The 25,363-nt window shown below is 48.4% G+C and overlaps 1 protein-coding gene across 8 annotated transcripts; it reads left to right on the top strand.

The window, feature by feature from the left end:
* The first annotated feature begins 2,680 nt into the window (after positions 1-2,680).
* Positions 2,681-21,399, top strand: IFT46 (intraflagellar transport 46). Of its 8 annotated transcripts, none has more exons than XM_036258778.1 (13): positions 2,681-2,819; positions 4,082-4,178; positions 5,956-6,035; positions 8,105-8,257; positions 9,119-9,234; positions 13,239-13,313; positions 13,460-13,553; positions 14,257-14,385; positions 15,784-15,905; positions 16,253-16,319; positions 19,457-19,517; positions 19,771-19,856; positions 21,055-21,399. In XM_036258778.1, the coding sequence occupies exons 3-13, from the start codon at positions 5,991-5,993 to the stop codon at positions 21,148-21,150; spliced, it is 1,044 nt and encodes a 347-aa protein (XP_036114671.1). In that variant the 5' UTR covers positions 2,681-2,819; positions 4,082-4,178; positions 5,956-5,990; the 3' UTR covers positions 21,151-21,399. The 8 variants fall into 8 exon arrangements, with proteins under 8 accessions (XP_036114671.1, XP_036114668.1, XP_036114672.1 ...); XM_036258775.1 differs by having other exon boundaries at positions 9,119-9,255; positions 21,055-21,398; XM_036258779.1 differs by having other exon boundaries at positions 8,129-8,257; positions 9,119-9,255; positions 21,055-21,397.
* Positions 21,400-25,363: the final 3,964 nt, after the last annotated feature.

The raw sequence follows: 25,363 nt of genomic DNA, 5'->3' as shown, positions 1-25,363 counted from the left end.
AAGTAAAATTCACCCGGCCAGAAAGTGGCTCAGTTGTTAGAGCGTCGTCCTGTATCATCCTGTGCACCAGAAGGTTGCTGTTTCGATTCCTGGTTAGGGTACATACCTGGGTTTCAGGTTCAATTCCTGGTCAGGGCCAGTACCAAAGGCAACGGATCAAAACATCTCATATCGATGTTTCTCTCTGTCTCTCTGCCTACTCCTTCCTCTCTCTAAGCATGCCCTTGGGTGAAGATTAAAAATAATAATAACAATAATAATAATAATAATAAACCCTGGCCAGTGTGGCTTGGTTGGTTGAACACCGTCCTGTGCACTGAGAGGTCACAGGTTCCTGTCAGAGCACATGCAGGGTTGTGGGCTCCTTCCCCTGTAGGGGGTGCAGCCAACTGCTCTTGCATCCATGCTTCTCTCTCCCTCTCCCTTCCTCTCTCTCTAAAATTCAATAAAAATATTTTTAAAAATTATTGTATAAAAAATAAGTAAATAAATAAATAAAAGTAAAAACCACACCTGGAATTATTGTTTCATTGTGAAGGCATCCAGGCCCTTCAGTGTGGACCACCAAAGCTCTCAAAGACCCACTGACACCAGTTCTTTGGAACTAGGACATCAGCTGAATTAAATTGTATAAGAAAAGCACCCCTGCAAGCGAGCTTTGTGAGGAGCGCCTTAGAGACAGCATGTCACAGTGGTTAAAAGCAGAGACTTGGGATTCCATTGACCTGCATTTGACTCCCGTTTTTGGCACTTACTAGCTGAATGACTTTAGACCGTTTCCTTCCATTCTTCTGAGCCTCAATGACCTAATTTGTAAATTGGCAGCAACATCTATCTCATAAGGTTGTGAAGTAGATGTTATATTATTAATAAATACAATTATATAATCTAAGTGCTTCTACATGGAACACGCTCAACAATACATAACCATTAGTAACAGATGACAAAAACATTTTTAAATGTTTTGCAAGTTCTATTTTTAAACAGAAGCGTCTCAGAAGAGGTGTCTCTCACTTTCCTTTCTTCAAAATTTTTTTTATATTTATTAATTTGAGAGAGAGAGAGATTTTGTTGTTCCACTTATTTATGCATTCATGTATGTGCCCTGACCAGGGACCTTGGGTATAAGTATGATGGTCTAACCAACTGAGCTACCTAGCCAGTGCTCTTTTTCTTTTTTAAAACCACTTTGACACTTTCCTCTGGCAGGTTTTCAGGGTCAAATTTTCAATATTCTTTAAAAGAATTTTTTTTTCTTTATTGATTTTTAGAGAGAGAGGAAGGGAGAGGGAGAGATGGAAACATTGATGAGAGAGAACATCGACTGGCTGCTTCCTGCATGACCCCCCCTGGGGATTTGGCCTGCAACCTGGGCATGTGCCCTGACCCAGAATCAAACTGGTGACCTCTTGGTGCATGGGTCCACACTCAGTCACTGAGCCACACCAGCTGGGCTCCAATATTCTTTTCTTTGTTTCTCTCTCTCTCAGACTCCCAAAAGTAACTATGTCTGTAGTTTTGAAATATTTGTTCCTTACATCTTCATTCATTCATTCACCCACACCCAATGAGTACTTTTTTTTTTTAATCCTCACCCGAGGACCGAGGACATTTTTCCATTTTTTGTTCAGATAGAGCGGGAGGGAGAGAGAGAGAGAGAAACATCGACGTGAAGGGACACATCAAGTGGCTGCCACCCGCACGACCAACCAGGGCCGGGGACAAACTGCAACCGAGGTACATGCCCTTAGCAGGATCCAAACCCGGGTCTCTCTGTACCGCAGGCCGACACTCCAACCGCTGAGCCAAACTGGCCAGGGCCCAACCAGGGCCCAATGAGTACTTTTATTTTATTATTTTATTTTTTTATTTATTTATCCTCACCCGAGGATATTTTTCCATTTTTGTACAGATAGAGTGGGAGGGAGAGAGAGGAAGAAACATCGACGTGAAGGGACACATCGAGTGGCTGCCACCCGCACGACCAACCGGGGCCGGGGACAAACTGCAAACCGAAGTACGTGCCCTTAGCGGGAACCGAACCCGGGTCTCTCCGGACCGCAGGCCGACGCTCTAACCGCTGAGCCAAACTGGCCAGGGCCCAATGAGTACTTTTAAAGCACCGAATTTAGGCAGTACGTTGAGACTATGAAGATCTTAAAATTAATTAGACACAGACTCTGCCCTATAGAAGCTCAGTCTTCTTTAGCTAATAAAAATACAGCAGGTTAAACTGGACTCTCAGATAAATAACGAACAATTTGTTAGTATAAGTATGTCCCATGCAAAGGGATACCGTGGAGGGGAAGGACTATAATGAAATACAAACGCTAAAATGGACGTACAAAGAGTTGTGGGACAATTCCTTAGAGATTTTGCTTGAGAACTGATTAGGAGGAATTGCAGGACCAATGCTCCTTGTCCTAGGGGGGAACACTCGAGTATTTCTGCATGAACCGAAATTCACCACGCAGCGTTGCCCGCCGCGGCCGCTAGATGCCGCCCGAGACGCGGTTACTGAGACCATAGAAACAGGCGACCCGGTCGCCCAGAGCGGCTCTGTCCGAGCCGCTCTTGATTCGTGGAGCCTTCGATGGAAGAGCCTTGAAGTGCCGGTGAGCAGAGAAGGTCTCACGAGAGTGAGAGCAAGTCCCGCGATATTTCGATTTATTTATTTCTTTCTTTGTACCCAGCGGCGGACAACAGGCGGTGTCCGCAGGTAGAGTCCTTGCCGTGGCCTGGCCGGAGACTGGAGGGCGACCCCAGCCGTAGGCCGGGGTTCTCTCCAGATAGAGGAGACGGATCCAGAGGGGCTGCAGGTAACTTCCCCCCTCCTAGCAGGAAGAACCGCCTCTCGCACTCCCAGGAGGACTTGAGGGGACCCCTCCTCCTTCCAGCCCCCCCCCCATCTTTCTCGTCTCCATGACAACTGTTCCTTGAATCACTTCTTGCGCGGCGCCACGCGTCATCTGGCTCCTTTTACTCCCCAAGAAACTCAAGGGAAATCCGACCTGCAAGACGGGGGGGTGGGGGTTGGAGATGGGGGTGCTGCTTTAGGGTTTGTTGGATGGGACTGAGAAGCTGGAGTTTCCCCTCTTTTTGGTCAACGAGGTAACCCCAGAGACGGGCACAGCCTCCCCCGAAAAAGCGCGACAGCCTGGGGAAAGCTGGTGGAACCCCCGGACAGAGCTGCCATCCACAGACTGACGCCCATGCAGGGGGACCTTAACAGCTTTGGGGGGCCGGTGCGGAAGTTAGCCGTGGTTTCCCAGCGCGATTCCCTCCCTCCTCCGCCAGCCGCCCGCGGTTCCTCGGTAAAGGCCGCAGCAGGGGGACATAACTGCTTGACCCAGGGCCAAGAAGCCCTAAGGAGAGTTGGAATGGGAGTGAAAGTTCATGTAAAATTGGTTTCTGGGGTAAGGAAGAGGATCACTGCTGGATTAGAATTTCACCTCTCCACGGAGTGTTTGTTTATTATTGTTTTGTTTTGTTTTATCCTCACCCGAGAACAGTTTTTCATTTTTTGTTCAGATAGAGCTGGAGGGAGAGAGAAGAAGAAAGAGAGAAACATTGACGTGAAAGGGACACATCGAGTGGCTGCCATCCCCACGACCCAACCAGGGCCGCAGACAAACTGTAACTGAGGTACATGCCCTTAGCGGGAACAGAACCCTGGTCTCTCCGGACCACAGGTCGACGCTCTAACTGCTGAGCCAAATCGGCCAGGGCTTTTTTTTTCATTATTAAAATTTTTTTTTTCTTTTATTGATTTTAGAGAGGAAGGGAGAGGGGGAGAGAGAGAAACATCAATGAGAGAGAACATCCATTGGCCGCCTCCTGCACGCCCCCCTACTGGAGTCGGGTCCCACAACCCCAGGCATGTGCCCTGACTAGGAATCGAACTGGTAACCTCTTGGTGCATGGGTCAGTGCTCAACCACTGAGCCACACCAGCTGGGCTATTGATATATTTTTGTTATAGATGTTTCTCCTCCCCTCCCCCCCCCCCCCCCCCCCCGCAATCCAGGGAGTGTTTAATGTCCCATAATAAGAGCCATGTCATTATGTCTCCTTTTGCTTAGACCAAGATTGTTGAAAACCAGACGTACGATGAGCGTCTAGAGATCAACGACTCTGAAGAGGTTGCAAGTATTTGCACTCCATCCCCAAGATACAGAGGTATGAGAGGAATGAAGAGGAAAGAAAGAAGGAAATAAAGGTTCTCAGGACAAAGAGCAGGATGGATTCATGCTTGTCTCCAAGAAATTCCTCTTCGTCAAAGCTCATGTTCACCTTCAGAGCAAGTTACTTCACTTGCCTTGGTTTCCGTTTTCCAACTGGTTAAGGGAGAAGAAATCGTAGCCTCCCAGGTTGTGGGGTCTTCTTCCAGCCTGATCAATGTTCCCGACCATCTGCTTTATGATAGTGCTCTGTTCTCAGTCCGCGGCGGGGATTCATTTGTTGTTTTTTTATACTTATAAAAACTGTTTTGCTCATTTTTTTCTTTTTTTATCCTCACCCGAGGACATTTTTCCATTTTTTGTTCAGGTAGAGTGGGAGGGAGAGAGAGGAACAGAGAGAGAGAGAGAGAAACATCGATGTGAAAGGAACACATCGAGTGGCTGCCACCCACAGGACCAACCAGGGCCAGGGACAAACTGCAAATGAGGTACGTGCCCTTAGCGGGAACCGAACCCGGGTCTCTCAGGACCGCAGGCCGACGCTCTAACCGCTGAGCCAAACCGGCCAGGGCTGTTTTGCTCATTTTTGAAGATGCTTTACTAACCTGCAATTCAATCCCAATAAAAACATCAATGGAATCTTTTTTTTTTTTTTTTTTTTTTAATCCTCACCAGAGGACATTTTTCCATTTTTTGTTCAGATAGAGTGGGAGGGAAAGAGAGGGAGGGAGAGAGAAAGAGAGAGAAAGAGAAAGAGAGAAACATCGACGTGAAAGGGACACATCGAGTGGCTGCCACCGCACAACCCAACCATGGCCGGGGACAAACTGCAACCGAGGTACGTGCCCTTAGCGGGAACCAAACCTGGGTCTCTCCGGACCGCAGGCCAACGCTCTAACCGCTGAGCCAAACCGGCCAGGGCAATGGAATCTTTTTAAGAGGACCTGACACCATCATTTCCTCAACAGTGCAAATTTTTTTTTTTATCCTCACCCAAGGACATTTTTCCATTTTTTTGTTCAGATAGAGTGGGAGGGAGAAAGAGAGAGAAACATCGATGTGAAAGGGACACATCGAATGGCTGCCACCCGCACGACCAACCAGGGCCGGGGACAAACTGCAACCAAGGTACGTGCCCTTAGCGGGAACCGAACCCGGGTCTTTCTGGACTGCAGGCCAACGCTCTAACCACTGAGCGAAACCGGCCGGGGCTGTTCAGAATATTTTTGTTGCTTTATGGGTACTGATTCAAATTTATATTTGTGACTATTCATTTGACAGGAACTGGGGTCAGTTTCTTTCATCGAAGTTTTTTTCATTTGATCCGTACAGCAGTCCTGAGTGGGAAGTACTACTGACCTCATGTAGAGGTGGGAATACTGAGACTCAGAGAAGTTAAGTCATTTTTTCCAAGTGATAGAATTATCCTTTCAACTCAGTATTTTGACTATAAATTCAGCACCCTTTTCACTTTACTAATTACTGACCTCATTTTGCCGATGTTTAAACTGAGGGCAGACTTTGTATTGTTTATGTAACAGCAGATAATCAGTTGGCACAAGGTCCAGCTCAGTGCCTGAGGCGCGGAAACGCTTGGTGAATACATGCTGACTTGAGGTGACAGAACCGTGGCTAGAGTTCAGCTCCTGTCTAGATAGGTGTTCGTATAAACCGTGTTTCATAAAGTGGTCAGCTTACAAAATATTATAAGCTAAAAATATCTGTCCTTAAAAGTTATTTTAACAATAACCTAAAGGGAAAACTTCTCTTCGAAGGACTTACTCATTCTGCCCGTCTTCCAAACAAGACCATGGCCGATAACAGCAGTGATGAGTATGAAGAGGAAAATAACAAGGTGCAGTACAGCTCACTTCTTGTGCATTTTCTGCTCCGGTGTTTTAGTGGTTAGAGATGACACCAGTTCAATCGTAGATGTTTCTCGAATATTCACCTCCAGTGGCTGGGTACCTTTGAGCTCCTGGAGGACAATCAGGAAGAAGGAGCCTTAGATTTTGACTCTCCTTCAGGAATAAAGAACACTTATAGCTGACTTTTAAAAAAGATTTTTTCATTGATTTTTAGAGAAAGAGGAAGGCAGAGGGAGAGAGAGAGAGAGAGAGAGAGAGAAACATTGTTGTGAAAGCAAAACATTGATCAGCTGCCTCCTGCTCACCCCCTACTGGGGATCAAGCCCACAACCCGGGCATGTGCCCTGACCGGAATCAAACCAGCGACCTTTCTGTACACAGGACGATGCCCAACCAACTGAGCCACACCGGCCAGGGCTACAGCTGACTTTTTGGTGAGGAATTTCATATAATGTAGGACAATGTTTTGCAAACTTTACTGATCATATGATTCAACTGGGGACACTTAATTTTTTAAAATGCAGATTCCCAGTCCCCACCCAGAACTACTGAATCAGAGTCTTAAAGGTAGAAGCCTGGGAATTTATATTTTTAGCAAGCATTCCAAGTAATTTTCTTTTTTTTTTTTGGTACGTGCCCCTAGCGGGAACTGAACCCAGAACTCTTTGGTCCGCAGGCCGATGCTCCAGCCGCTGAGCCAAACAGCCAGGGCCCAAGTAATTTTCTTAATAAAGCAAGTTTGGAATTATTGTTTTAGGCATTTGTTTATTGTCACCACTTCTGATACTGCCAATATCTTGTGAAAGAGACTTCAGTTTTAAAGTCTTAAGTCCCAGATGTCACTTACTGTTCTATGAACCTAGAGAGTCATCCTGTTTCTGAGCGAAAGACAGAAAGAGCCTGCAGCTCTAAGCCCGATGAGGCCTTAAAGTTACACACGTGCTCAGTTGAACAACCATTGTGTTCAGCCTTAGCACATGGTCCAGTGGTTATTAGTTGTCCTTTAAGAACAGCTTTAAAAACTCTGGTGAAGAAGAATATTTGAAGCAGTGAAGAAAGCGTTAGTGATAGAGAGCGATTTCATAGAAAGCTTGACAGGTAACATTTCAGGGTAGCCCCACTTTGTGAGTGGTGTGCTGTTCTAACCTCTAACCCACGCAGCCATTTTTCAGGCATATGTCTGTAGTATATAAAGTCCTCTGCCTTTCAATCAGGGATTTTGCAAAGCACAATGTTGAAGAAGCAGACAGAAGAAAAGTGAACAGTTTTCCTAAATTGACTTTCTAATTTTATTTTATTTTTAAAAAATATTTTAAAAATTGATTTTAGAGAGAGAGGAAGGGAGAGAGGTAGAGAGATAGAAACATTAATGAGAGAGAAACACCCATTGGCTGCCTCCTGCACGCCCCCTACTGGCAATGACGCCTGCAACCCGGGAATCGAACCAGCGACCTCTTAGTGCATGGGTTGATGCTTAACCACTGGGCCACACTGGCTGGGCTGACTCCCCAATTGTATAGTCTTCATCATGATGTGGTCAATATTCAAGGCTCATTTATGTTTCCCATTTAGTATGCACTCAAAGTTAGCAGAGAGGATCAATATTTGAATAATCTTTAAATTGACAATCAGTATTCTTAAAAAGCTCCCTTTGCCAAACTGCTTCTCATGTAACCAAGGATAATTTTGGCGGATTTTGAATTAAGAGAGACTGTAGGAGACTTGTATCAATTATATACCAGTAAGGCATCGTCACTGAGTAAATTCTGTGACTATGTGTCATCTGTCACACATGCTATGGATTAGTTAGAATATATTTTCATCTGTGTACAATAAATCTGTGTTTTGCTTAGAGGAAAATGTGACCAAAAGCAGTTTTTGATGTCCTGTAATGTGTCACAATGTTACGTGCCAGGAGCTGCTTTACAGGGAAAGAAATGTGAGCTAGTTTAAAAACCAGCGCCGAGATCTGTTAACCTCAGTATGAGCCACATAGCATATGGAGACCAGGCTTTCAAAACCTCCTTTTAAAGGGGGCCAATTGGTCATCCTTCAGGTCCTAAGTGAGGGCACTCCACAGGCTCCAGGCCACAGAGGCAAAGACATGGACCCCATCCCAACTGCCCCTGCCAGCCCCAAGCACCACCAGACCCCTTCTCACGGACTTGCGAGGGTGGGATGGTACATAGAGAACCTGAAGCTCAGAAAGGTAGGTTGTGATGCCCGTAACAGAAGAGTCTCTCATCTTGAGATACAGTGTATAGTCATTGCATCTTCTATTTTTTAAAATTAGTGATTGATTGATTGATTTTAGAGAGAAAGAAACAGTGGTTTGTTACTCCACCCATTTATGTACTCATTGGCTGATTCTTGTATGCACCCTGAACAGGGATGGAACCTGAAACCTTGGTGTATCAGGATGATGCTCTAACCACCTGGGCCACCCCGCCAGGGCCTAGTCATTGCATCAGACTTATGGGGGACGGGAAGGGACATTTGGATCGGTTAGATGCCCTTTGAAGAGAATGAAATAGAAAGCCCATAGTCTCTGGAATGCTGGTCAGAGTTCAGATGGGGGTTGATTATGGATTTTCTCCTTTTGATAGTTAACAAGCAGCTTGCTCAGGGCAGTCTTGTAAATTAAATACTAATTTTCTCCCTGTGGTCTTTGTGAGTATTAAGATCCCCTGAGGTGTCTTCCCACTTCATTTCCCCCCATTTCCTTCCAAAATAACAATTTAGAGTTGCCTGTCTCCAAAGGTCCATAAGTTTTAGAGTGGAATCTACTGAATAGTTTGTGCAGAGGTCTCAGGATGTCCTAAGTAACAGGTAAAATAGATACATAATGGGTAAAATTTATACCCAAACCTTAAGCAGATAAATAGAACATGGTTCTAGAAAGTGGGGACCCTGTCTGTTGTAAGCAGGAGCAGAAGACAGTTCTTGAGGCCCTTCTGGGGGGTGCTACCTTCTCTCTGGCGATGTGGTGCCAGGCTGGGAGGGTACTGGGCATAGCTGCACTGAACTTTTCCTTGTATGGCCTTTCTATGCCTACTCTGCCCTGTCTCAGGAGAAGAAGAAGACATTGCAGCTGGCACCTCAACACGGCTTTAGTGAAAACGATGATGATGATGATGACGACGACTCATCTGAAACCGATTCCGACGAAGAGGATGATAATGAAAGGCATGGAGCCCCTCTGGAAGGGTGAGGGAAGCACCCCTGACGAGGAGGAGGACACCTTCAGAACATGGCCTCGGAGGACACCAGTCAACAGTGAAATTCCAGCATCTCTTTTGCTCCCTATTTAGGATTTTCAGATGTTTCAGAAACCCAGCTTAATCAGTTTCCATGTTTTTCCAGTTCCATGGTCTCCTCGAGGCTCATGGTGCCGCCTGCACCGTCTGAAACGTGCGTGGCTCTGGGATCACGGAGAGTGTTGAGTGAACCTGGAAGGTGGCCCCTGACTTCAGGGGGTCACGTCCTGGAGAAGAGAGAACAGATTTATGTGTTAACAAGGGAGACCTGCCTGGACAGGAGTAGAGAACACGGACAGGCAGAGAATAGGTACTTCAGGGTCACCACATTGAGCATTTCTGTTAACAAGGGAGACCTGCCTGGACAGGAGTAGAGAACATGGACAGGCAGAGAATAGGTACTTCAGGGTCACCACATTGAGCATTTCTGTTAACAAGGGAGACCTGCCTGGACAGGAGTAGAGAACGTGGACAGGCAGAGAATAGGCACTTCAGGGTCACCACATTGAGCATTTCTGTTAACAAGGGAGACCTGCCTGGACAGGAGTAGAGAACATGGACAGGCAGAGAATAGGTACTTCAGGGTCACCACATTGAGCATTTCTGTTAACAAGGGAGACCTGCCTGGACAGGAGTAGAGAACGTGGACAGGCAGAGAATAGGCACTTCAGGGTCACCACATTGAGCATTTCTGTTAACAAGGGAGACCTGCCTGGACAGGAGTAGAGAACACGGACAGGCAGAGAATAGGTACTTCAGGGTCACCACATTGAGCATTTCTGTTAACAAGGGAGACCTGCCTGGACAGGAGTAGAGAACGTGGACAGGCAGAGAATAGGCACTTCAGGGTCACCACATTGAGCATTTCTGTTAACAAGGGAGACCTGCCTGGACAGGAGTAGAGAACATGGACAGGCAGAGAATAGGTACTTCAGGGTCACCACATTGAGCATTTCTGTTAACAAGGGAGACCTGCCTGGACAGGAGTAGAGAACACGGACAGGCAGAGAATAGGTACTTCAGGGTCACCACATTGAGCATTTCTGTTAACAAGGGAGACCTGCCTGGACAGGAGTAGAGAACATGGACAGGCAGAGAATAGGTACTTCAGGGTCACCACATTGAGCATTTCTGTTAACAAGGGAGACCTGCCTGGACAGGAGTAGAGAACGTGGACAGGCAGAGAATAGGCACTTCAGGGTCACCACATTGAGCATTTCTGTTAACAAGGGAGACCTGCCTGGACAGGAGTAGAGAACATGGACAGGCAGAGAATAGGTACTTCAGGGTCACCACATTGAGCATTTCTGTTAACAAGGGAGACCTGCCTGGACAGGAGTAGAGAACACGGACAGGCAGAGAATAGGTACTTCAGGGTCACCACATTGAGCATTTCTGTTAACAAGGGAGACCTGCCTGGACAGGAGTAGAGAACATGGACAGGCAGAGAATAGGTACTTCAGGGTCACCACATTGAGCATTTCTGTTAACAAGGGAAACCTGCCTGGACAGGAGTAGAGAACATGGACAGGCAGAGAATAGGTACTTCAGGGTCACCACATTGAGCATTTCTGTTAACAAGGGAGACCTGCCTGGACAGGAGTAGAGAACACGGACAGGCAGAGAATAGGTACTTCAGGGTCACCACATTGAGCATTTCTGTTAACAAGGGAGACCTGCCTGGACAGGAGTAGAGAACATGGACAGGCAGAGAATAGGTACTTCAGGGTCACCACATTGAGCATTTCTGTTAACAAGGGAAACCTGCCTGGACAGGAGTAGAGAACATGGACAGGCAGAGAATAGGTACTTCAGGGTCACCACATTGAGGCAGAATGTTCCTGGATGATGCTTAAGTGAAAAACCTCTCACCCTGTTCCAAACCCTGTTGCTAGATTAGTCATAACCTATCTCTCTAGGTTTTAATCAAAGTGGATTCTAAGACACATCCACTTAAAATATGATTACTGGTTAAATAAATGGTGATGTAACCAATCAGCAGAATTCTATCTAGCCATTGAAAAGGATGAGGCAGCACTCTTTGGAATGAGTATCTCCAAGAGAAACTTAACTTTTAAAAAGGTATAGAAGTGTTCATGCTTTGCTACCATGAGTATAAAACATATTACATAGACTATCTGTAGGATATACTAGAAACTAATAGTAGCGATTACTTTTGGGAGGAGAACTTGGTGGCAAGGGGGCAGGTTGGAAGGGAGACAACTTTTCATTGTATGCACTTTGTACCTTTTGTATCATATGCATCTATCATTTATTAAGTTATTTGAATAAAAATGAAAATAGTTACCTTACCACCCTGGCTGGTTTGGCTTAGCAGTTGGAGTGTCAGCCCAAGGACCAAAGAGTCTCGGGTTTGATTCCTGGTCAAGGGCACATAGCTCAGTCAGGGTCATGCGGCAGGCAACCAATCAATGTGTCTCTCTCACATCGATGTTTCTCTCCCTGTCTTCCGCTGTCTAAAAAAAAAATCAACAGAACAATATCCTCCGCTGAGAATTGAAAAAAAAGTTGCCTTACTTTTGCCTTATCCACCTGCAGGTTGACACTAAGTAAAGGACGCGAAGTTCAATACCAGACTGTTCATGCTTCCCAGCTCATCTCACAGGCATGAATTGTTATCGGAAATGTAAACTTAAGTTTTATTAAGCAACTCCCCCCAGAACAACCTTATTAATAATAACTTTCAAAGTCACTTATATAGTATGTGTTCCTTTTTTTTCCTTTATTGTTTTGAGGGAGAGAGGAAGTGAGAGGGAGAGAGAGATAGAAACATCGATGAGAGAGAACATCGACTGGCCGCCTCCTGCGTGCCCCCCACTGGGGATCGGGCCCACAACCTGGGCATGTGCCCTGACCCGGGATCGAACTGGCAGCCTCTTAGTGCAGGGTTGACGCTCAACCACTGAGCCACAGTGGCTGGATTATGTGTTTTTTTACTGTATACATTTCAGGTGTCAATACAACTATTTTTTAGTAACTATGCAGTCAATATTCAACTTAAACATACCTAATCATTACTCAAATGTTGGATATTTTATTTGTTTCTAATTTTTCACTTCTATAAATAACGCCTTGAAAAACATATCTGTCAAAAATAATTTTTTTTGCCCTGGCTGGTTTGGCTCAGCCATTGGAGCGTCAGCCTGGGGACCGAAGAGTCGCGAGTTCAATTCCTGGTCAAGGGCATGTACCTTGGTTGCTTGTTCGATCCCTGTCCCCAGTCAGGGTCATGCAGGAGGCAGCTAATGTTTCTGTCTCCTCCCTCCTACTCTAAAAATCAATGGAAAAATATTCTCGAGTGAGGATTAAATTAAAATTTTTTTGTTACTTTTTTCCTTGGGGCAAACTATTTTCATGCCAGAAATGAAAATCTCATTTCATCTTTTCATTCTAAAAAAGAGAAAATTTCTGCTACATTCTAAAATTTTTTAAAATTATGTTTGGATTTTCTGCAGCTCTGTTTTCTGTAGTCAGAGATAAACTGAGAGCTAATTTTAATAAATTTTATTATTTTTTAAAATGTTTTTATTGATTTTTTTTTTTTTTACCTAGAGAGTAAGGTGAGAAGGAGAGAGAGAGAGAGAGAAACATTGATGGGAGAAACATTGAGTAGCTGCCTCCTGCACGCCCCCTGCTGGGGATTGAGGCCGCAACCTGAGCATGTGCCCTGATAGGGAACCAACCAGCGACCCTCTAGGTGCATGGGACAGCGCTCAACCACTGAGCCACACCAGCTGGGCTGATTTTAATACACTTTAAAGTTGCCTTGCAAATAGCCCAGGGAAGGCAAAAGTGGGTGGAGCAGAACCGAGGCTCAGAGCCAGGTGCCCTGTGACTGGAGTAACACGAGGCTGAACCAGGCTCAGCAACAGCTGCCCTCTCCGGCCACCTTGAGTCATCTTCTTTCCCCAGAGCCTATGATCCTGCGGATTATGAGCATTTGCCTGTTTCCGCCGAGGTTAAGGAACTCTTCCAGTACATCAACAGGTGAGTGTTAGGGCTTCTTGTCAGCGCCCCCCGGGCCTCCCCTGCCCGTTCCTGCCTCTCGTCTAAAGCAAGGCCATTCTCCTTAGATTTTCTAAACCAAAAAGTAAGTTTCTCTGTTTCCGTCTTCCCTTGGCAATATCTGCTAGGTATACACCTCAGTTGATTGACCTGGACCACAAACTGAAACCTTTCATTCCTGATTTCATCCCAGCTGTTGGGGATATTGATGCATTTCTAAAGGTACAGTCAGAACGTCCTAAAAGTGAGTCCATAGGTGTTTCTTCTAACTCCTCTATTAGTCTACCAGTTCCGCTCCTTTTCTTGACAAGCATTGGCTTCCTTGATTATATTCCTCATTTCATTAGAGTTCTTAACCTTGCTCCCTACTCCATACTATAATTATTATATCAGGTAATACTTGATTATCTTATTATGTGTTAAAAATTGTCATGGCCCTGACCAGTTTGGCTCAGCGGTTAGAGCGTCGGCCCGCAGACCAGTGAGTTGTGGGTTCAGTTCTGGTCAAGGGCATGTACCTTGGTTGCAGTTCAGTCCCCGGCCTGGTTGGGTCATGTGGGAGGCAACCAGCTGATGTGTCTCTCTTACATTGGTGTTTCTCTCTCCCTTTCTCTCTCTCTCCCTCCCGCCCACTCTGATGATAAATAGAAAAATATCCTCAGGTGAGGATTTAAAAACAATTTTTTTTCTAAATTGTCACGTATTTGCTGCCTAATTATCCATGCCTTCAGCGTTGTGTTTAAGGTCCTGTAAGTGAAGTGTTTGTCCCGGCAGGATTTGGCACCGCTGCACAGTGTGCTCTTTGATGCTAGTCGTAGTGATGAACCAGAAGAGTTGTTTCTCTCCAGCTTATTGGAAACCAGGTGTGTGGCCCTTTATGTCGCTCTCACTTTCCTCTCTGTGTGCTCGCTTCTCTGCTGACCAGGTCCCCCGTCCTGATGGGAAGCCCGACAGCCTTGGCCTGTTGGTATTAGACGAGCCCTGCGCGAAGCAGTCCGACCCGACGGTGCTCTCACTGTGGCTGACAGAGAATTCCAAGCAGCACAACGTCACAGTAAGACGCTAGTAAAGTACAGGCCCCGCTGGACAGGCCCAGAGCGGGGGCCTTGCCGGTACCGGTGCAGCTGACTTACTGCCCACTGCAAGGGGTGGCTGTGGTTTCCGGACAGCCCTAGCCTTGAACGACAGTTCTGCCCTGGCTGGTGTGGCTCAGCGGTCAGAGCGTCAGCCTGCGGTCCAGAGAGACCCGGGTTCGGTTCCTGCTAAGGGCATGTTCCTCAGTTGCAGTTCGTCCCCAGCCCTGGTTGGGTCGTGCGGGAGGCAGCCACTCGATGTGTCCCTTTCACGTCGATGTTTCTCTCTCTCACTCTCTCTTCCTCTCTCTCCCTCCCACTCTATCTGAACAAAAAATGGAAAAATGTCCTCAGGGAAGGATAAATAAATAAATAAATGACAGTTTTATTGAGATATGATTTACTTACCATAAAGTTCACCCTTTAAAATTCTACGGTTCCGTGATTTTTAGTATATTCACAGAATTGTAGCAGCAGCAGCAGCATCTAAGAACATCTTCATCCCTCCAGGAGGGAATCCTGTACCCATTAGTGGTCACTGTTCGTTCCCTGCTCCTAGACCCTGGTAGCTGCCTCATTGTTTTGTTTGTTTTAAGCAGCTGAATAATATTTTATTGTGTGGAAACATCATGTTTTTATCCACGCACCACCAGCTGTTTCCACATTTATCAATTATGCTTCTATGGTGATATGTAGGGTTTTTAAAAAGTATATTTTTATTGATTGTTTAGAGAGAAAGGGACAGAGAGAGATAGAAACATCAATGAGAGAGAGATAGAAACATCAATGAGAGAGCGATACACCAATCGGCCGCCTCCTGCACGCCCCCTACTGGGGATGGAGCCCACAACCTGGGCATGTGCCCTGACCGGGAATCGAACCGGGACCTCTCAGTCCACGGATTGTCGCTCAGTCCGCTGAGCCACACCAGCCAGGCTGCTGTACATGCTTTTGCATGGACATATATTGTTGTTTCTCCTGGACACATACATGTAGGAGCGGGATTCCTGGGCCATATGGTAACTGCTGAGTATTTTGGGGAACTGCCAACTGCTTTCCAAAGCAGCTGACTCATTTCACAGTGCCACCAGGATGAGTGAGAGTCACAGTTTCTCCACACCCTCGTCGGCACTTCTCGCTGTCTCGTTCTAGCCGTCCCAGTAGGTGTGAAGTGGTATCATGTTGTGGTCGGTCCATCTATTGACCTGCTCCTTGCCCTGACTCTGGAACATCTGACCAGTTTCCTGTGACCGTCATTTGGCTGCTGTGAGGCCTCCCTTTCCTCAGCTGCTCCGTCGGTGACATGGCAGCACAGACGAGCCCTTGCAGGAGGGGAGCTGCTGCAGGGCCCTCAGCCAGGCCTCCCCTTGTTCTTCTAGCAACACATAAGGGTGAAGAGCCTGGAAGATGCAGAAAAGAACCCCAAAGCCATCGACATGTGGATTGAGAGCATCTCCGAGTTACATCATTCAAAGCCCCCTGCGACTGTACACTATACCAGGCAAGAAATACCACCTTCTTCTCCACTGTCCCCCACGGTAGCCTTCGCCATGTGGGCACCCATGGTGTCTGAGAAGGGGCCCAAGGCCGGGACATAGTCGACCAACCCGAGGTCCTATGGATCCTCAGCTGCTGGCTGAGATTGCAGACATAAAGATTGTGAATTTTCTGGTGCTGTCACTTAGCCAGCTGCTCCACACCCCAGGCCGGGTGAGTTTGGTTTGCCCGGTCTGTGTTCGGAAACCTCACGTGCCAGGTAGAGTCTCCCTTCGTCCCAAATGTCCTGACCCAGAGACTGCTGGTGTCACTGTCCATGCTGCGTGTTCATCTTTGCCTCTCTGCTCGTAGGCCCATGCCTGACATCGACACGCTGATGCAGGAATGGTCCCCAGACTTCGAAGAGCTTCTGGGCAAGGTGAGCGGAGGGCAGGAGGAGATAAGAGCTCGGCATTCACTCTGGGCTTCGTGTTCTCTCTTCCTGTACTGTTATCATCACTGACTTATCTATTTATTTAAAAAAATGTTTTTTCCTTATTGATTTTAGAGAGAGAGGAAGGGAGAGGGAGAGAGAGAAACACTGATGCGAGAGAGCATTGATTGGCCGCCTCCTTCATGCCCCCCACTGGAGATCAGGCTCACAACCTGGGCATGTGCCCTGACCGGGAATCAAACTGGCAACCTCTTGGTGCATGGGTCGATGCTTAATCACTGAGCCACACTGGCCGGGCGAGAATACATTTTTAAGACTAAAACTAATCATGAAAATTTTAGGAAAAAATAATGGAGGATTTAACCTATCAGACATTGGAAGCACATTAGAAAGCTACAGTAAATAAAATGTTGGCGTAGGAGTAGAAATAGATGAGCATAAACATCCCAAACAGCCCTGGCTGAGTACTCTGCTGCTTAGAGTGTTGTCCCCATATGTCAAGGTTGTGGGTTCAATCCCTGGTCACAGCACATACCAGAATCAACCAATGAGTGCATGAATAAGTGGAACAACAAAATGGGCACCTCTCTCTCTCTCTCTCCCCCCCCTCCCTCCCTCCCTCCCTTTCTCTCTCTCTCCCCCCACTTCTCCCCTCTCTCCCTCCTTCCTTTCTCCCTTCCCCCCTTCCCTCCCTCCCTTTCTCTCTCCCCCTCCCCCTCTCTCTTTTTCCCCTCCCTCCCTCCTTCCCTCCCTCCCTCCCTCTCTCCCTCTCTCTCTTTTCCCTTCCCTCTGTCTATCCCTCTCCCTCCTTTCTTCCTCTCTCTCTGAAATAATAAATAAGTTTTCATTGTATTCAGTCCATTTGAAAAGAACCCTGAGACACACCCACGTGTGTGGGATGTGATGTGTCAGAAGGCGGTGGTTTAAATGCTGGGAGATGGAGTGGGTTCTGATGGGACGGCGGAGCAGCCGTCTGAGAAGGTGAGGTCTGTGCCGCCGTGTGCACGCCTCACTCCAGGCGAAGAAACAGTCAGTGTCAGCATAACTCTACACAAGTACTGTTTTTCAAAGTGGGGAAAATATTAATACTCTTAGGATCGTTAGATGTTTCTTAGCATACTAAGAAACTTAAAAATTGTAATCAGGAAAACCTGATAGTTACCGTAAACAAAGTTAAAAGAGTAACGGAATGAGAAAAATTACATACATGTATGTGATAACATTACCTTGCAAGCAGAGAACTCTTACACAAGAAAACCAAGCAAAGAAGACTGACAGGTCTTCCCCAGCATCGTTGTTAAATTGCTACACCAGCTCCCTGTGTTCCCCACCCCTTCCCCTGCTGTTTCTCCGTAATACTTACCTTCTAATGTACTATACACCTTACTTATTTTGTTTTTTGGTTCTTATATAATTAAAACTCTATGAAGACAGTTTTTTTTTGGTACATATTTACTGAGGAATTGTTATAAAAGCAAAGAATTTGAAAAAAAGTATTTTTGCTTGACAGCATTTTAAAGCTGTAGCTAAGAGGAAATATCTGATTAGAAAGATTATAGTACATTCAGTGGACTATTAGATAGATTGTAGTACATTCAGTGGACTATTAGATAGATTGTAGTACATTCAGTGGACTGTTAGATAGATTGTAGTACATTGAGTGGACTATTAGATAGATTGTAGTACATTCACTGGTCTATTAGATAGATTGTAGTACATTCACTGGTCTACTAGATAGATTGTAGTACATCCGGTGGACTATTAGATACATTATAGAACTTTCAGTGGACTATTAGATAGATTGTAGTACATTCACTGGTCTATTAGATAGATTGTAGTACATTCACTGGTCTACTAGATAGATTGTAGTACATCCGGTGGACTATTAGATACATTATAGAACTTTCAGTGGACTATTAGATAGATTGTAGTACATTCGGTAGAATATTAGATTGTAGTACATTCGGTGGACTATTAGATTGTAGTACATTCGGTGGACTATTAGATTGTAGTACATTCGGTGGACTATTAGATAGATTGTAGTACATTCAGTGGACTATTAGATAGATTGCAGTACATTCAGTGAACTATTAGATTGTAGTACATTCGGTGGACTATTAGATTGTAGTACATTCGGTGGACTATTAGATTGTAGTACATTCGGTGGACTATTAGATAGATTGTAGTACATTCAGTGGACTATTAGATAGATTGTAGTACATTCAGTGGACTATTAGATTGTAGTACATTCGGTGGACTATTAGATTGTAGTACATTCGGTGGACTATTAGATACATTGTAGAACATTCAGTGGACTGTTAGATAGATTGTAGTACATTCAGTGGATGCTTACACAGTGGAATATTATATGGCCTTAGTTTGCTCTGATATGGAAAATATCAATGACATGTTGGTAAGTGAAACAAGGAAATTGCAGAACTACATAAACTCTGATTTTTATAAAAAGAAAACAAAAAATTTTAAGAAGCTAATGTTTTTTAATCTTATAGCAGAAGTTGTTTAGATCCAGAGCCTGTCACCTGAGATGTCGTGTCCAGTTTTTCCGTTCCTTTGGTGTGTTCAGGGACCATTAGGCCTTTGACACTAAGTACGATCAGTACACAGCCTAGTGCCGGTTTCTGTTGCACAAGCACAGGGGAGCAGGGTAGTGCTTTCAGTTGTGAACTCTCGGTTCTGTGGACCATCTGCCCTGCTGGTCAGTGATGGACCAGCCCCGTCTGCTAGGGCTGCCGTTAACGAAGCTCTGTGACCGTGGCTCAGAGCGCAGAAATGTGTTGTCTTCTTCCTTTCCAGAACCTTCCTTACTGGCCATCTCCCTGTGTCCCCACATGGTCCCCCTCTGTGTGTGTCCATGTATTAATTTCATAAGGTGCCAGTCATACTGGGTCAGGGTCCGTCCTAATGACCTCATTATAACCTGATTTTCTCCTTGACGATTGTGTCTCCAAGTTCACTCACGTTCAGAGGTATGAGGAGTTAGGACTTTGACATAGGATTTGGGAGAACCCCACTTAGCCCCTAATACATATGAGTTAAGGTAGGAGCTCTTGTTTCTTCAGAGAGAGAGTTTAACCTTCGACCTTGGTACACGTGCCCCCCAGGTGAGCCTGCCCACGGCGGAGATCGACTGCAGCCTGGCAGAGTACATTGACATGGTCTGTGGTGAGTGCTTCCATCGCCCCGTCCCCACCTCTGGGTCACATTCGGGGCTCTCCAAGGACCTGCGCTCTGGGAAGTCCTGGGCTGCAGCCTTCACTCGGAGCACCTGCGCTGCTGGCACCCCCGGGTGGGCTTGGGCTTCGGGCATTACTCCCAGAGCCATGGGACACACCGTCTGGGAGGGGGGGCTCGGCTCCTGAACAAATGCCCGAGGCCCGAGGCTCCTGTTGGGTCGCTCACGGGGTCCTTGTTCCAGCCATCCTGGACATTCCCGTCTATAAGAGTCGGGTTCAGGCCCTCCACCTGCTCTTCTCCCTCTACTCGGAGTTCAAGAACTCTCAGGTAGGTCTGCACTGACTGCCGGTGTCGGGAGGTCGCTGCAGTGTCCACTGCTCGGAGTCAGTGTGACTGTCCTGTGACGGGAATTGTTCTGCCCAGAGTCACAGTGCCCGTCCCCATGGTGAGGAACTGCCGGCAGGGTCGGTGCCTGTCTCCCTAGTGAGGAGCTGCCCGCAGGGTCGGTGCCCGTCCCCACAGTGAGAGCTGCCCGCAGGGTCATGGTGCCCGTCCCCACAGTGAGAGCTGCCCGCAGGGTCATGGTGCCCGTCTCCCTAGTGAGAGCTGCCCGCAGGGTCGGTGCCTGTCTCCCTAGTGAGAGCTGCCCGCAGGGTCGGGTGCCCGTCCCCCTAGTGAGGAGCTGCCCGCAGGGTCGGTGCCCGTCCCCACAGTGAGAGCTGCCGGCAGGGTCGGTGCCCGTCTCCACAGTGAGAGCTGCCCGCAGGGTCGGTGCCCGTCTCCCTAGTGAGAGCTGCCGGCAGGGTCGGTGCCCGTCCCCACAGTGAGAGCTGCCCGCAGGGTCGGTGCCCGTCTCCACAGTGAGAGCTGCCCGCAGGGTCGGTGCCCGTCCCCACAGTGAGAGCTGCCCGCAGGGTCGCGGTGCCCGTCCCCACAGTGAGAGCTGCCGGCAGGGTCGGTGCCCGTCTCCCTAGTGAGAGCTGCCCGCAGGGTCGGTGCCCGTCCCCACAGTGAGAGCTGCCCGCAGGGTCGCGGTGCCCATCCCCACAGTGAGAGCTGCCCGCAGGGTCGGTGCCCGTCTCCACAGTGAGAGCTGCCCGCAGGGTCGGTGCCCGTCCCCACAGTGAGAGCTGCCGGCAGGGTCAGTGCCCGTCCCCACAGTGAGCTGCCGGCAGGGTCGGTGCCCGTCCCCCTAGTGAGGAGCTGCCCACAGGGCCAGGCTCCTAGAGATAAGGAAGGAGTGGAGACGGGCCCTTGGGTGCGCTCAGGTCGGGTCCGCAGAGGACACGTCATCACAGGAGAACCAGGGGCTGGTGAATGGAAACGGGAGGAGGGGAAGGGGACATTTTTGTAGGCGGCGGGCAGATCTAGCCTGTCTCAAGGACAGCACCAAGGAGCTGTTCTGAAGGCAGAGGGGGAGAGCATGGAGCCCCGGGGTGGTCGGGGTGGTCGAGCGGTCAGTCCTTGCTGACGTGTAACGACTGGCAGTCCACGCCCGCGCCCTCCTCCCGCTCCCTCCTCGCAGCACTTCAGAGCTCTCGCTGAAGGCAAGAGGGGGCTCGCCCCTCCGCCCAGCCCCTCCCCCCAAGCTGGAGATGCAGAGACGTCGACCCTCGGCTGAGACACGCTCCTCACTCCTCGCCCGGCTGAGGGGAGACTGTCAGCCCAGCCGCTGGCACCCTGCCTGGTCCGCCGACCCCCTGCTCCGACCCCTGCTCCCTGGAAGCACCGCATCGCTCACGCCCCTTCCCTCCCCGGCAGCTCCGCACCCTGCCGCCAGGGGGCCTCAGTTAGCCGAGCTGAATTTCTGGGACCCTAGGATGCTCAGGTTAGAAGGACAGTTTAAAAGATGTTCTTTTTGAGATAGTTGGCAAAGATTTTACAAATAAAATGCTCTCACCTTTCAGGTTGTCCTGCTGTTCTGTAATATAAAAACAAAAAACAAACAAAAAAAAACAGACAGATCAGGAGCTTGGCCTAATGATGGGCAGGAAGTGAGTCGCAGGGTGAGCGGGTCACCTCATGCCGTGGAGCCGAGCACTGTCCCCGGGCAGGCAGGGGAACCGCTCTCCTCCCGGGACTCGTTCTTCTTGCAGAGCTCGCTCCAGTTAACGCTGCCGGCCTCGGGCCCTGCGGTCCACCCCGGACCCGCCTCGGGGCCCTGCGGTCCACCCCGGACCTGCCTCGGCCCCTGCGGTGTGGCCCCGGTCCGGCCTCACGGGTCCCTGTGGTCTGGCCTCGGACCGGCCTCACGGGCCCCTGCGGTCCGCCCAGGACCGGCCTGGCTGTGCTGTGCCGTGGTCCAGGTGAGACATCGCTGTGCCTTGCCCTGGGGGTTGTGGAAGAGATGCATAGATCAGGAAATACCTTGGAGGGTCCATCCCCCAGATTCCAGTCAGGAGGTCAGAAGCCGTGCTCGTCACTTCTCACGAAGGGGTCCATGTGGGACACGGTTACAGAGGCTTTGGAGGGTGCGGAACGGGGAGGAAGCAGGTTGCTGAAGGAATGAAGGGTCGCGGGCTGGTCCCACTGCAGGTGCTGGAGGTGGAGGAGAGGCAGTGGCCTTGGCGCAGGAGGGGCCCTGGGAGGCGCAGCTGACCTGCAGCCCTCGCCCCCGCCCCGCACTGGGGGCGCGGCTGCGGCCTTCGTCCCCCCTCCGCGGGCCCTGCCAGGGCCTCCGTGGGCTGGAAGTAACAGCTGGCAGGGAGTCTGCAAAGTCCAGCAGTATAATGCGGGGGCGGGGGGCGCTGAGAGACAGCAGCTGAATAATCGGCGGAGGGAGACCACGCAACTGGCGGTAGCTCGGAGGTAGGGATGAAAGGAAAGAAAGCAAGGATGACTCCCCGGCTTGGGGCTGGAGGAGCTGAGTGGGTGATGGAGCGAAGCACTGATTCGGGGACAGTGGGGAAGGACTGAGCGGAAGGGAAAGTTACATTGAAATGTGCACTGTCAGCCTAGTGTACACAGGCCGACACGTACACAGGAGGGGACTTGTTTCTTGGACTCTTAACCAGCTGTGACGTTCACGTTACGCTTGACTTGAGGAGCAGGAACATCTGGGCTCAGGCCTCACTCTGACACCACCTGGGGACCAGGTGCTGTGCCCCCAGATGGGTTTCATTCATGCTGATGTTTAACTCGTAGGGCAAAAGAAGCAGAACGTGATGGAAACTCGAATTCTCCATCCAGTTTTGTTTTTCTTATCCTGACCTAGGAACATTCTCTCATTTTTTGTTCAGATAGAGTGGGAGGGAGAGAGAGGATGAGAGAGAGAGAGAGAGAGAGAGAGAGAAACATCGACGTGAAAGGGACACATCGAGTGGTTGCCACCAACCAGGGCCGGGGACAAACTGCAACCGAGGTACGTGCCCTTAGCAGGAACCGAACCCGGGTCTCTCTGGACCACAGGCCAGCGCTCTAACCACTGAACCAGACCGGCCAGGGCTCCATTCAGTATTTAAGGAACAATCAGATGGGCCTGTGGCTAGAGCCGAAGGAGGCTCAGCACCGATACATACAGTTGATCCCTGTTGTTCATGGTAGTCACGTTCTGTAGGTCACCGTGAACATGAGCTGGCAGACACCAACCCATCGCTCCCAGGGAGATACAGGGCTAGGTGCCTGTATACCTCCGGTCACAGCATGTTCATCAGTCGACACGGATTCATCGGATCCACAGCCACCAGCACGGTACGGCACGCCGCAGCGCAGCTTATCTAAGACCTTCCCCGGGCCCTTACACTTAGGAACCAGGCAGCCCCTCAGAACCGTGCTCGGGGCCCCTTTCAACAGTCGAGTCCCCACCAACAAATCACGGCGTTAAGCAGAGCTCGGAAAGGGCGCTGTTTGCAGTGTGAGAGCCGAAGCCAGAGGCGCGGTTCCTTGCAGCCTCTCCTTTTCTCTGCTTTGAACCTGTTTGCAAACGACCCCGAAACACTGCCCGGGTGCAGGGATCGCAGTGGTTGGAGGATGTGCATTTACAAGAACGGGATCTTCACGTAGCGAGGACCGACTGCACCGCCTCCTCCCTCACTGGCCAGCGCGGGCCTTTCAGCATTTCTCCCGCCCACCAGCCCTCGGGTGACCGTCCTCAAGCTCCCCTCTCCTCTTCAACGCTCTGTAGTTACTCCCTTTGGGCGACTTGTTCTGTGGCCCCGAGAAAAATCAGTGACTTCTGTGCCTCGGTTAATCCAGCTATGAGTCAGCTGTAAGAAACACTAATTTAATTCTTAGGCTTGTCCTGTGGGTGAAAAATGGGAAAACATTAAGTGCCACAAAATGGAAGATAATTCTATTACTACGTGTACATTTTCAACGTGGCCTTTTAGACTTTCCACTGGGTCACCCTCTTCCTACCCTGAAGCCTCATGTTCCACAGTTGCCGCCGTGAGCTGCCAAAGCAGTCTGCTTCCGTGCCCGGGAGCCCCCCTTCCAGCTGCTCTCCTGTGCTGGCTCCTCTCCGTGCGTGAAGTGTCCCCCATCTCTGCCAGCCCCAGGTTCTCACCACCGCTTAGCAAACAGACACCAGACACAAGTGTTTACATCTTCATTCCGCCCTTTCACCCTATTTGCTAGAATGACATTCTAGGAAAACAGAAAAACAGCAAGGACGAAGAGTAAGAAAGAAAAGGATGGTAGACTCGATAGCAAGTTTAGTTCAAATCATTTTTTTATTTTTCAATTACAGTTGACATACATTATTATATTACTTTCAGGTGTACACCCCACAGATTATGTAGTACATAATTTACTAAGTGGTCATCCTCATAAATCTGGCACCCATCGGACACTGTTTATAGTTATAAGAGTAGTATTGACTAGCCTGGATGGTGTGGCTCAGTGGATTGAGCATCGTCCATGAGCTGAGAGTTCCCAGTTTGGGTCCCCGTCAGGGCACATGCCGGGGTTGTGTGCTCAATCCTTGATCCCCAGTAGGGGGTGTGCAGGAGGCAGCCAATCAATGTTTCTCACATTGATGTTTCTCTCTCTCCTGCCCTCTCTTCCACTCTATAAAAAAAAAAAAAAAAAAAAAAAAACCAATGGAAAAGTGTATCCTCTGGCAAGGATTAACCAAAACAAAACAAAACAAAATTTAAGAATATTATTGACTATTTCCTATGCTGTGCATGGGGATGAGTATACCATAACAACCAATTAGTACTTCTTTTTTTCTTTTAATCCTCACCAGAGATTTTTCCATTGAGTTTTTCAGATACAGTGTGAGGGAGGTATGGAGAAAGGGAGAAACATCAATGTGACAAAGACACATCAATTGGTTGCCTCCCACCTAACCCTGACTGGGGCCGAGGATCAAATCCTAAACTAAGTACATGCCCTTGACTGGGAATGGAACCCACAACCCTCCAGTCTGCAGGCCAATGCTCTAACTGCTAAACCAAACTAGCCAGGGCCCGATTTGGACTTCTTAATCCCTTCGCCTTTTTCCCATCTGGCAACTGTCAAAATGTTCTCTGTATTTGAGTCTGTTTCTGTTCATATATTTTGTTTTTTAGATTCAATTGTCGATAAATATGTAGTCTCTTTTGCCATTTTATTGTTCATATTTTTGTTGTTGTTAATCCTCTCCAGAGGATATTTTTCCATTGATTTTTAGATATAGTGGAAGGGACTGAAGAGGAGAGGGAGAGAGAGAAAAACATCAATGTGAGAGAGACACCATCGATTGGTTGCTTCCTGCATGACCCTGACCTGGCCAGGGATTGAATCTGCAACCGAGATACGTGCCCTTGACTGGGAATTGAACCTGTGCAACACTTCAGTCCGAGGGCCAACACTGTAACTGATAAGCCAAACTGGCCAGAGCTATTATTCAT

This window comes from Molossus molossus, unplaced genomic scaffold, assembly GCF_014108415.1.
Source record: "Molossus molossus isolate mMolMol1 unplaced genomic scaffold, mMolMol1.p scaffold_m16_p_13, whole genome shotgun sequence".
NCBI classification, from domain to species: Eukaryota; Metazoa; Chordata; class Mammalia; order Chiroptera; family Molossidae; genus Molossus; species Molossus molossus.
Note: the sequence above shows the minus strand (reverse complement) of the source record. Positions and strands in the feature narration are given on the sequence as shown.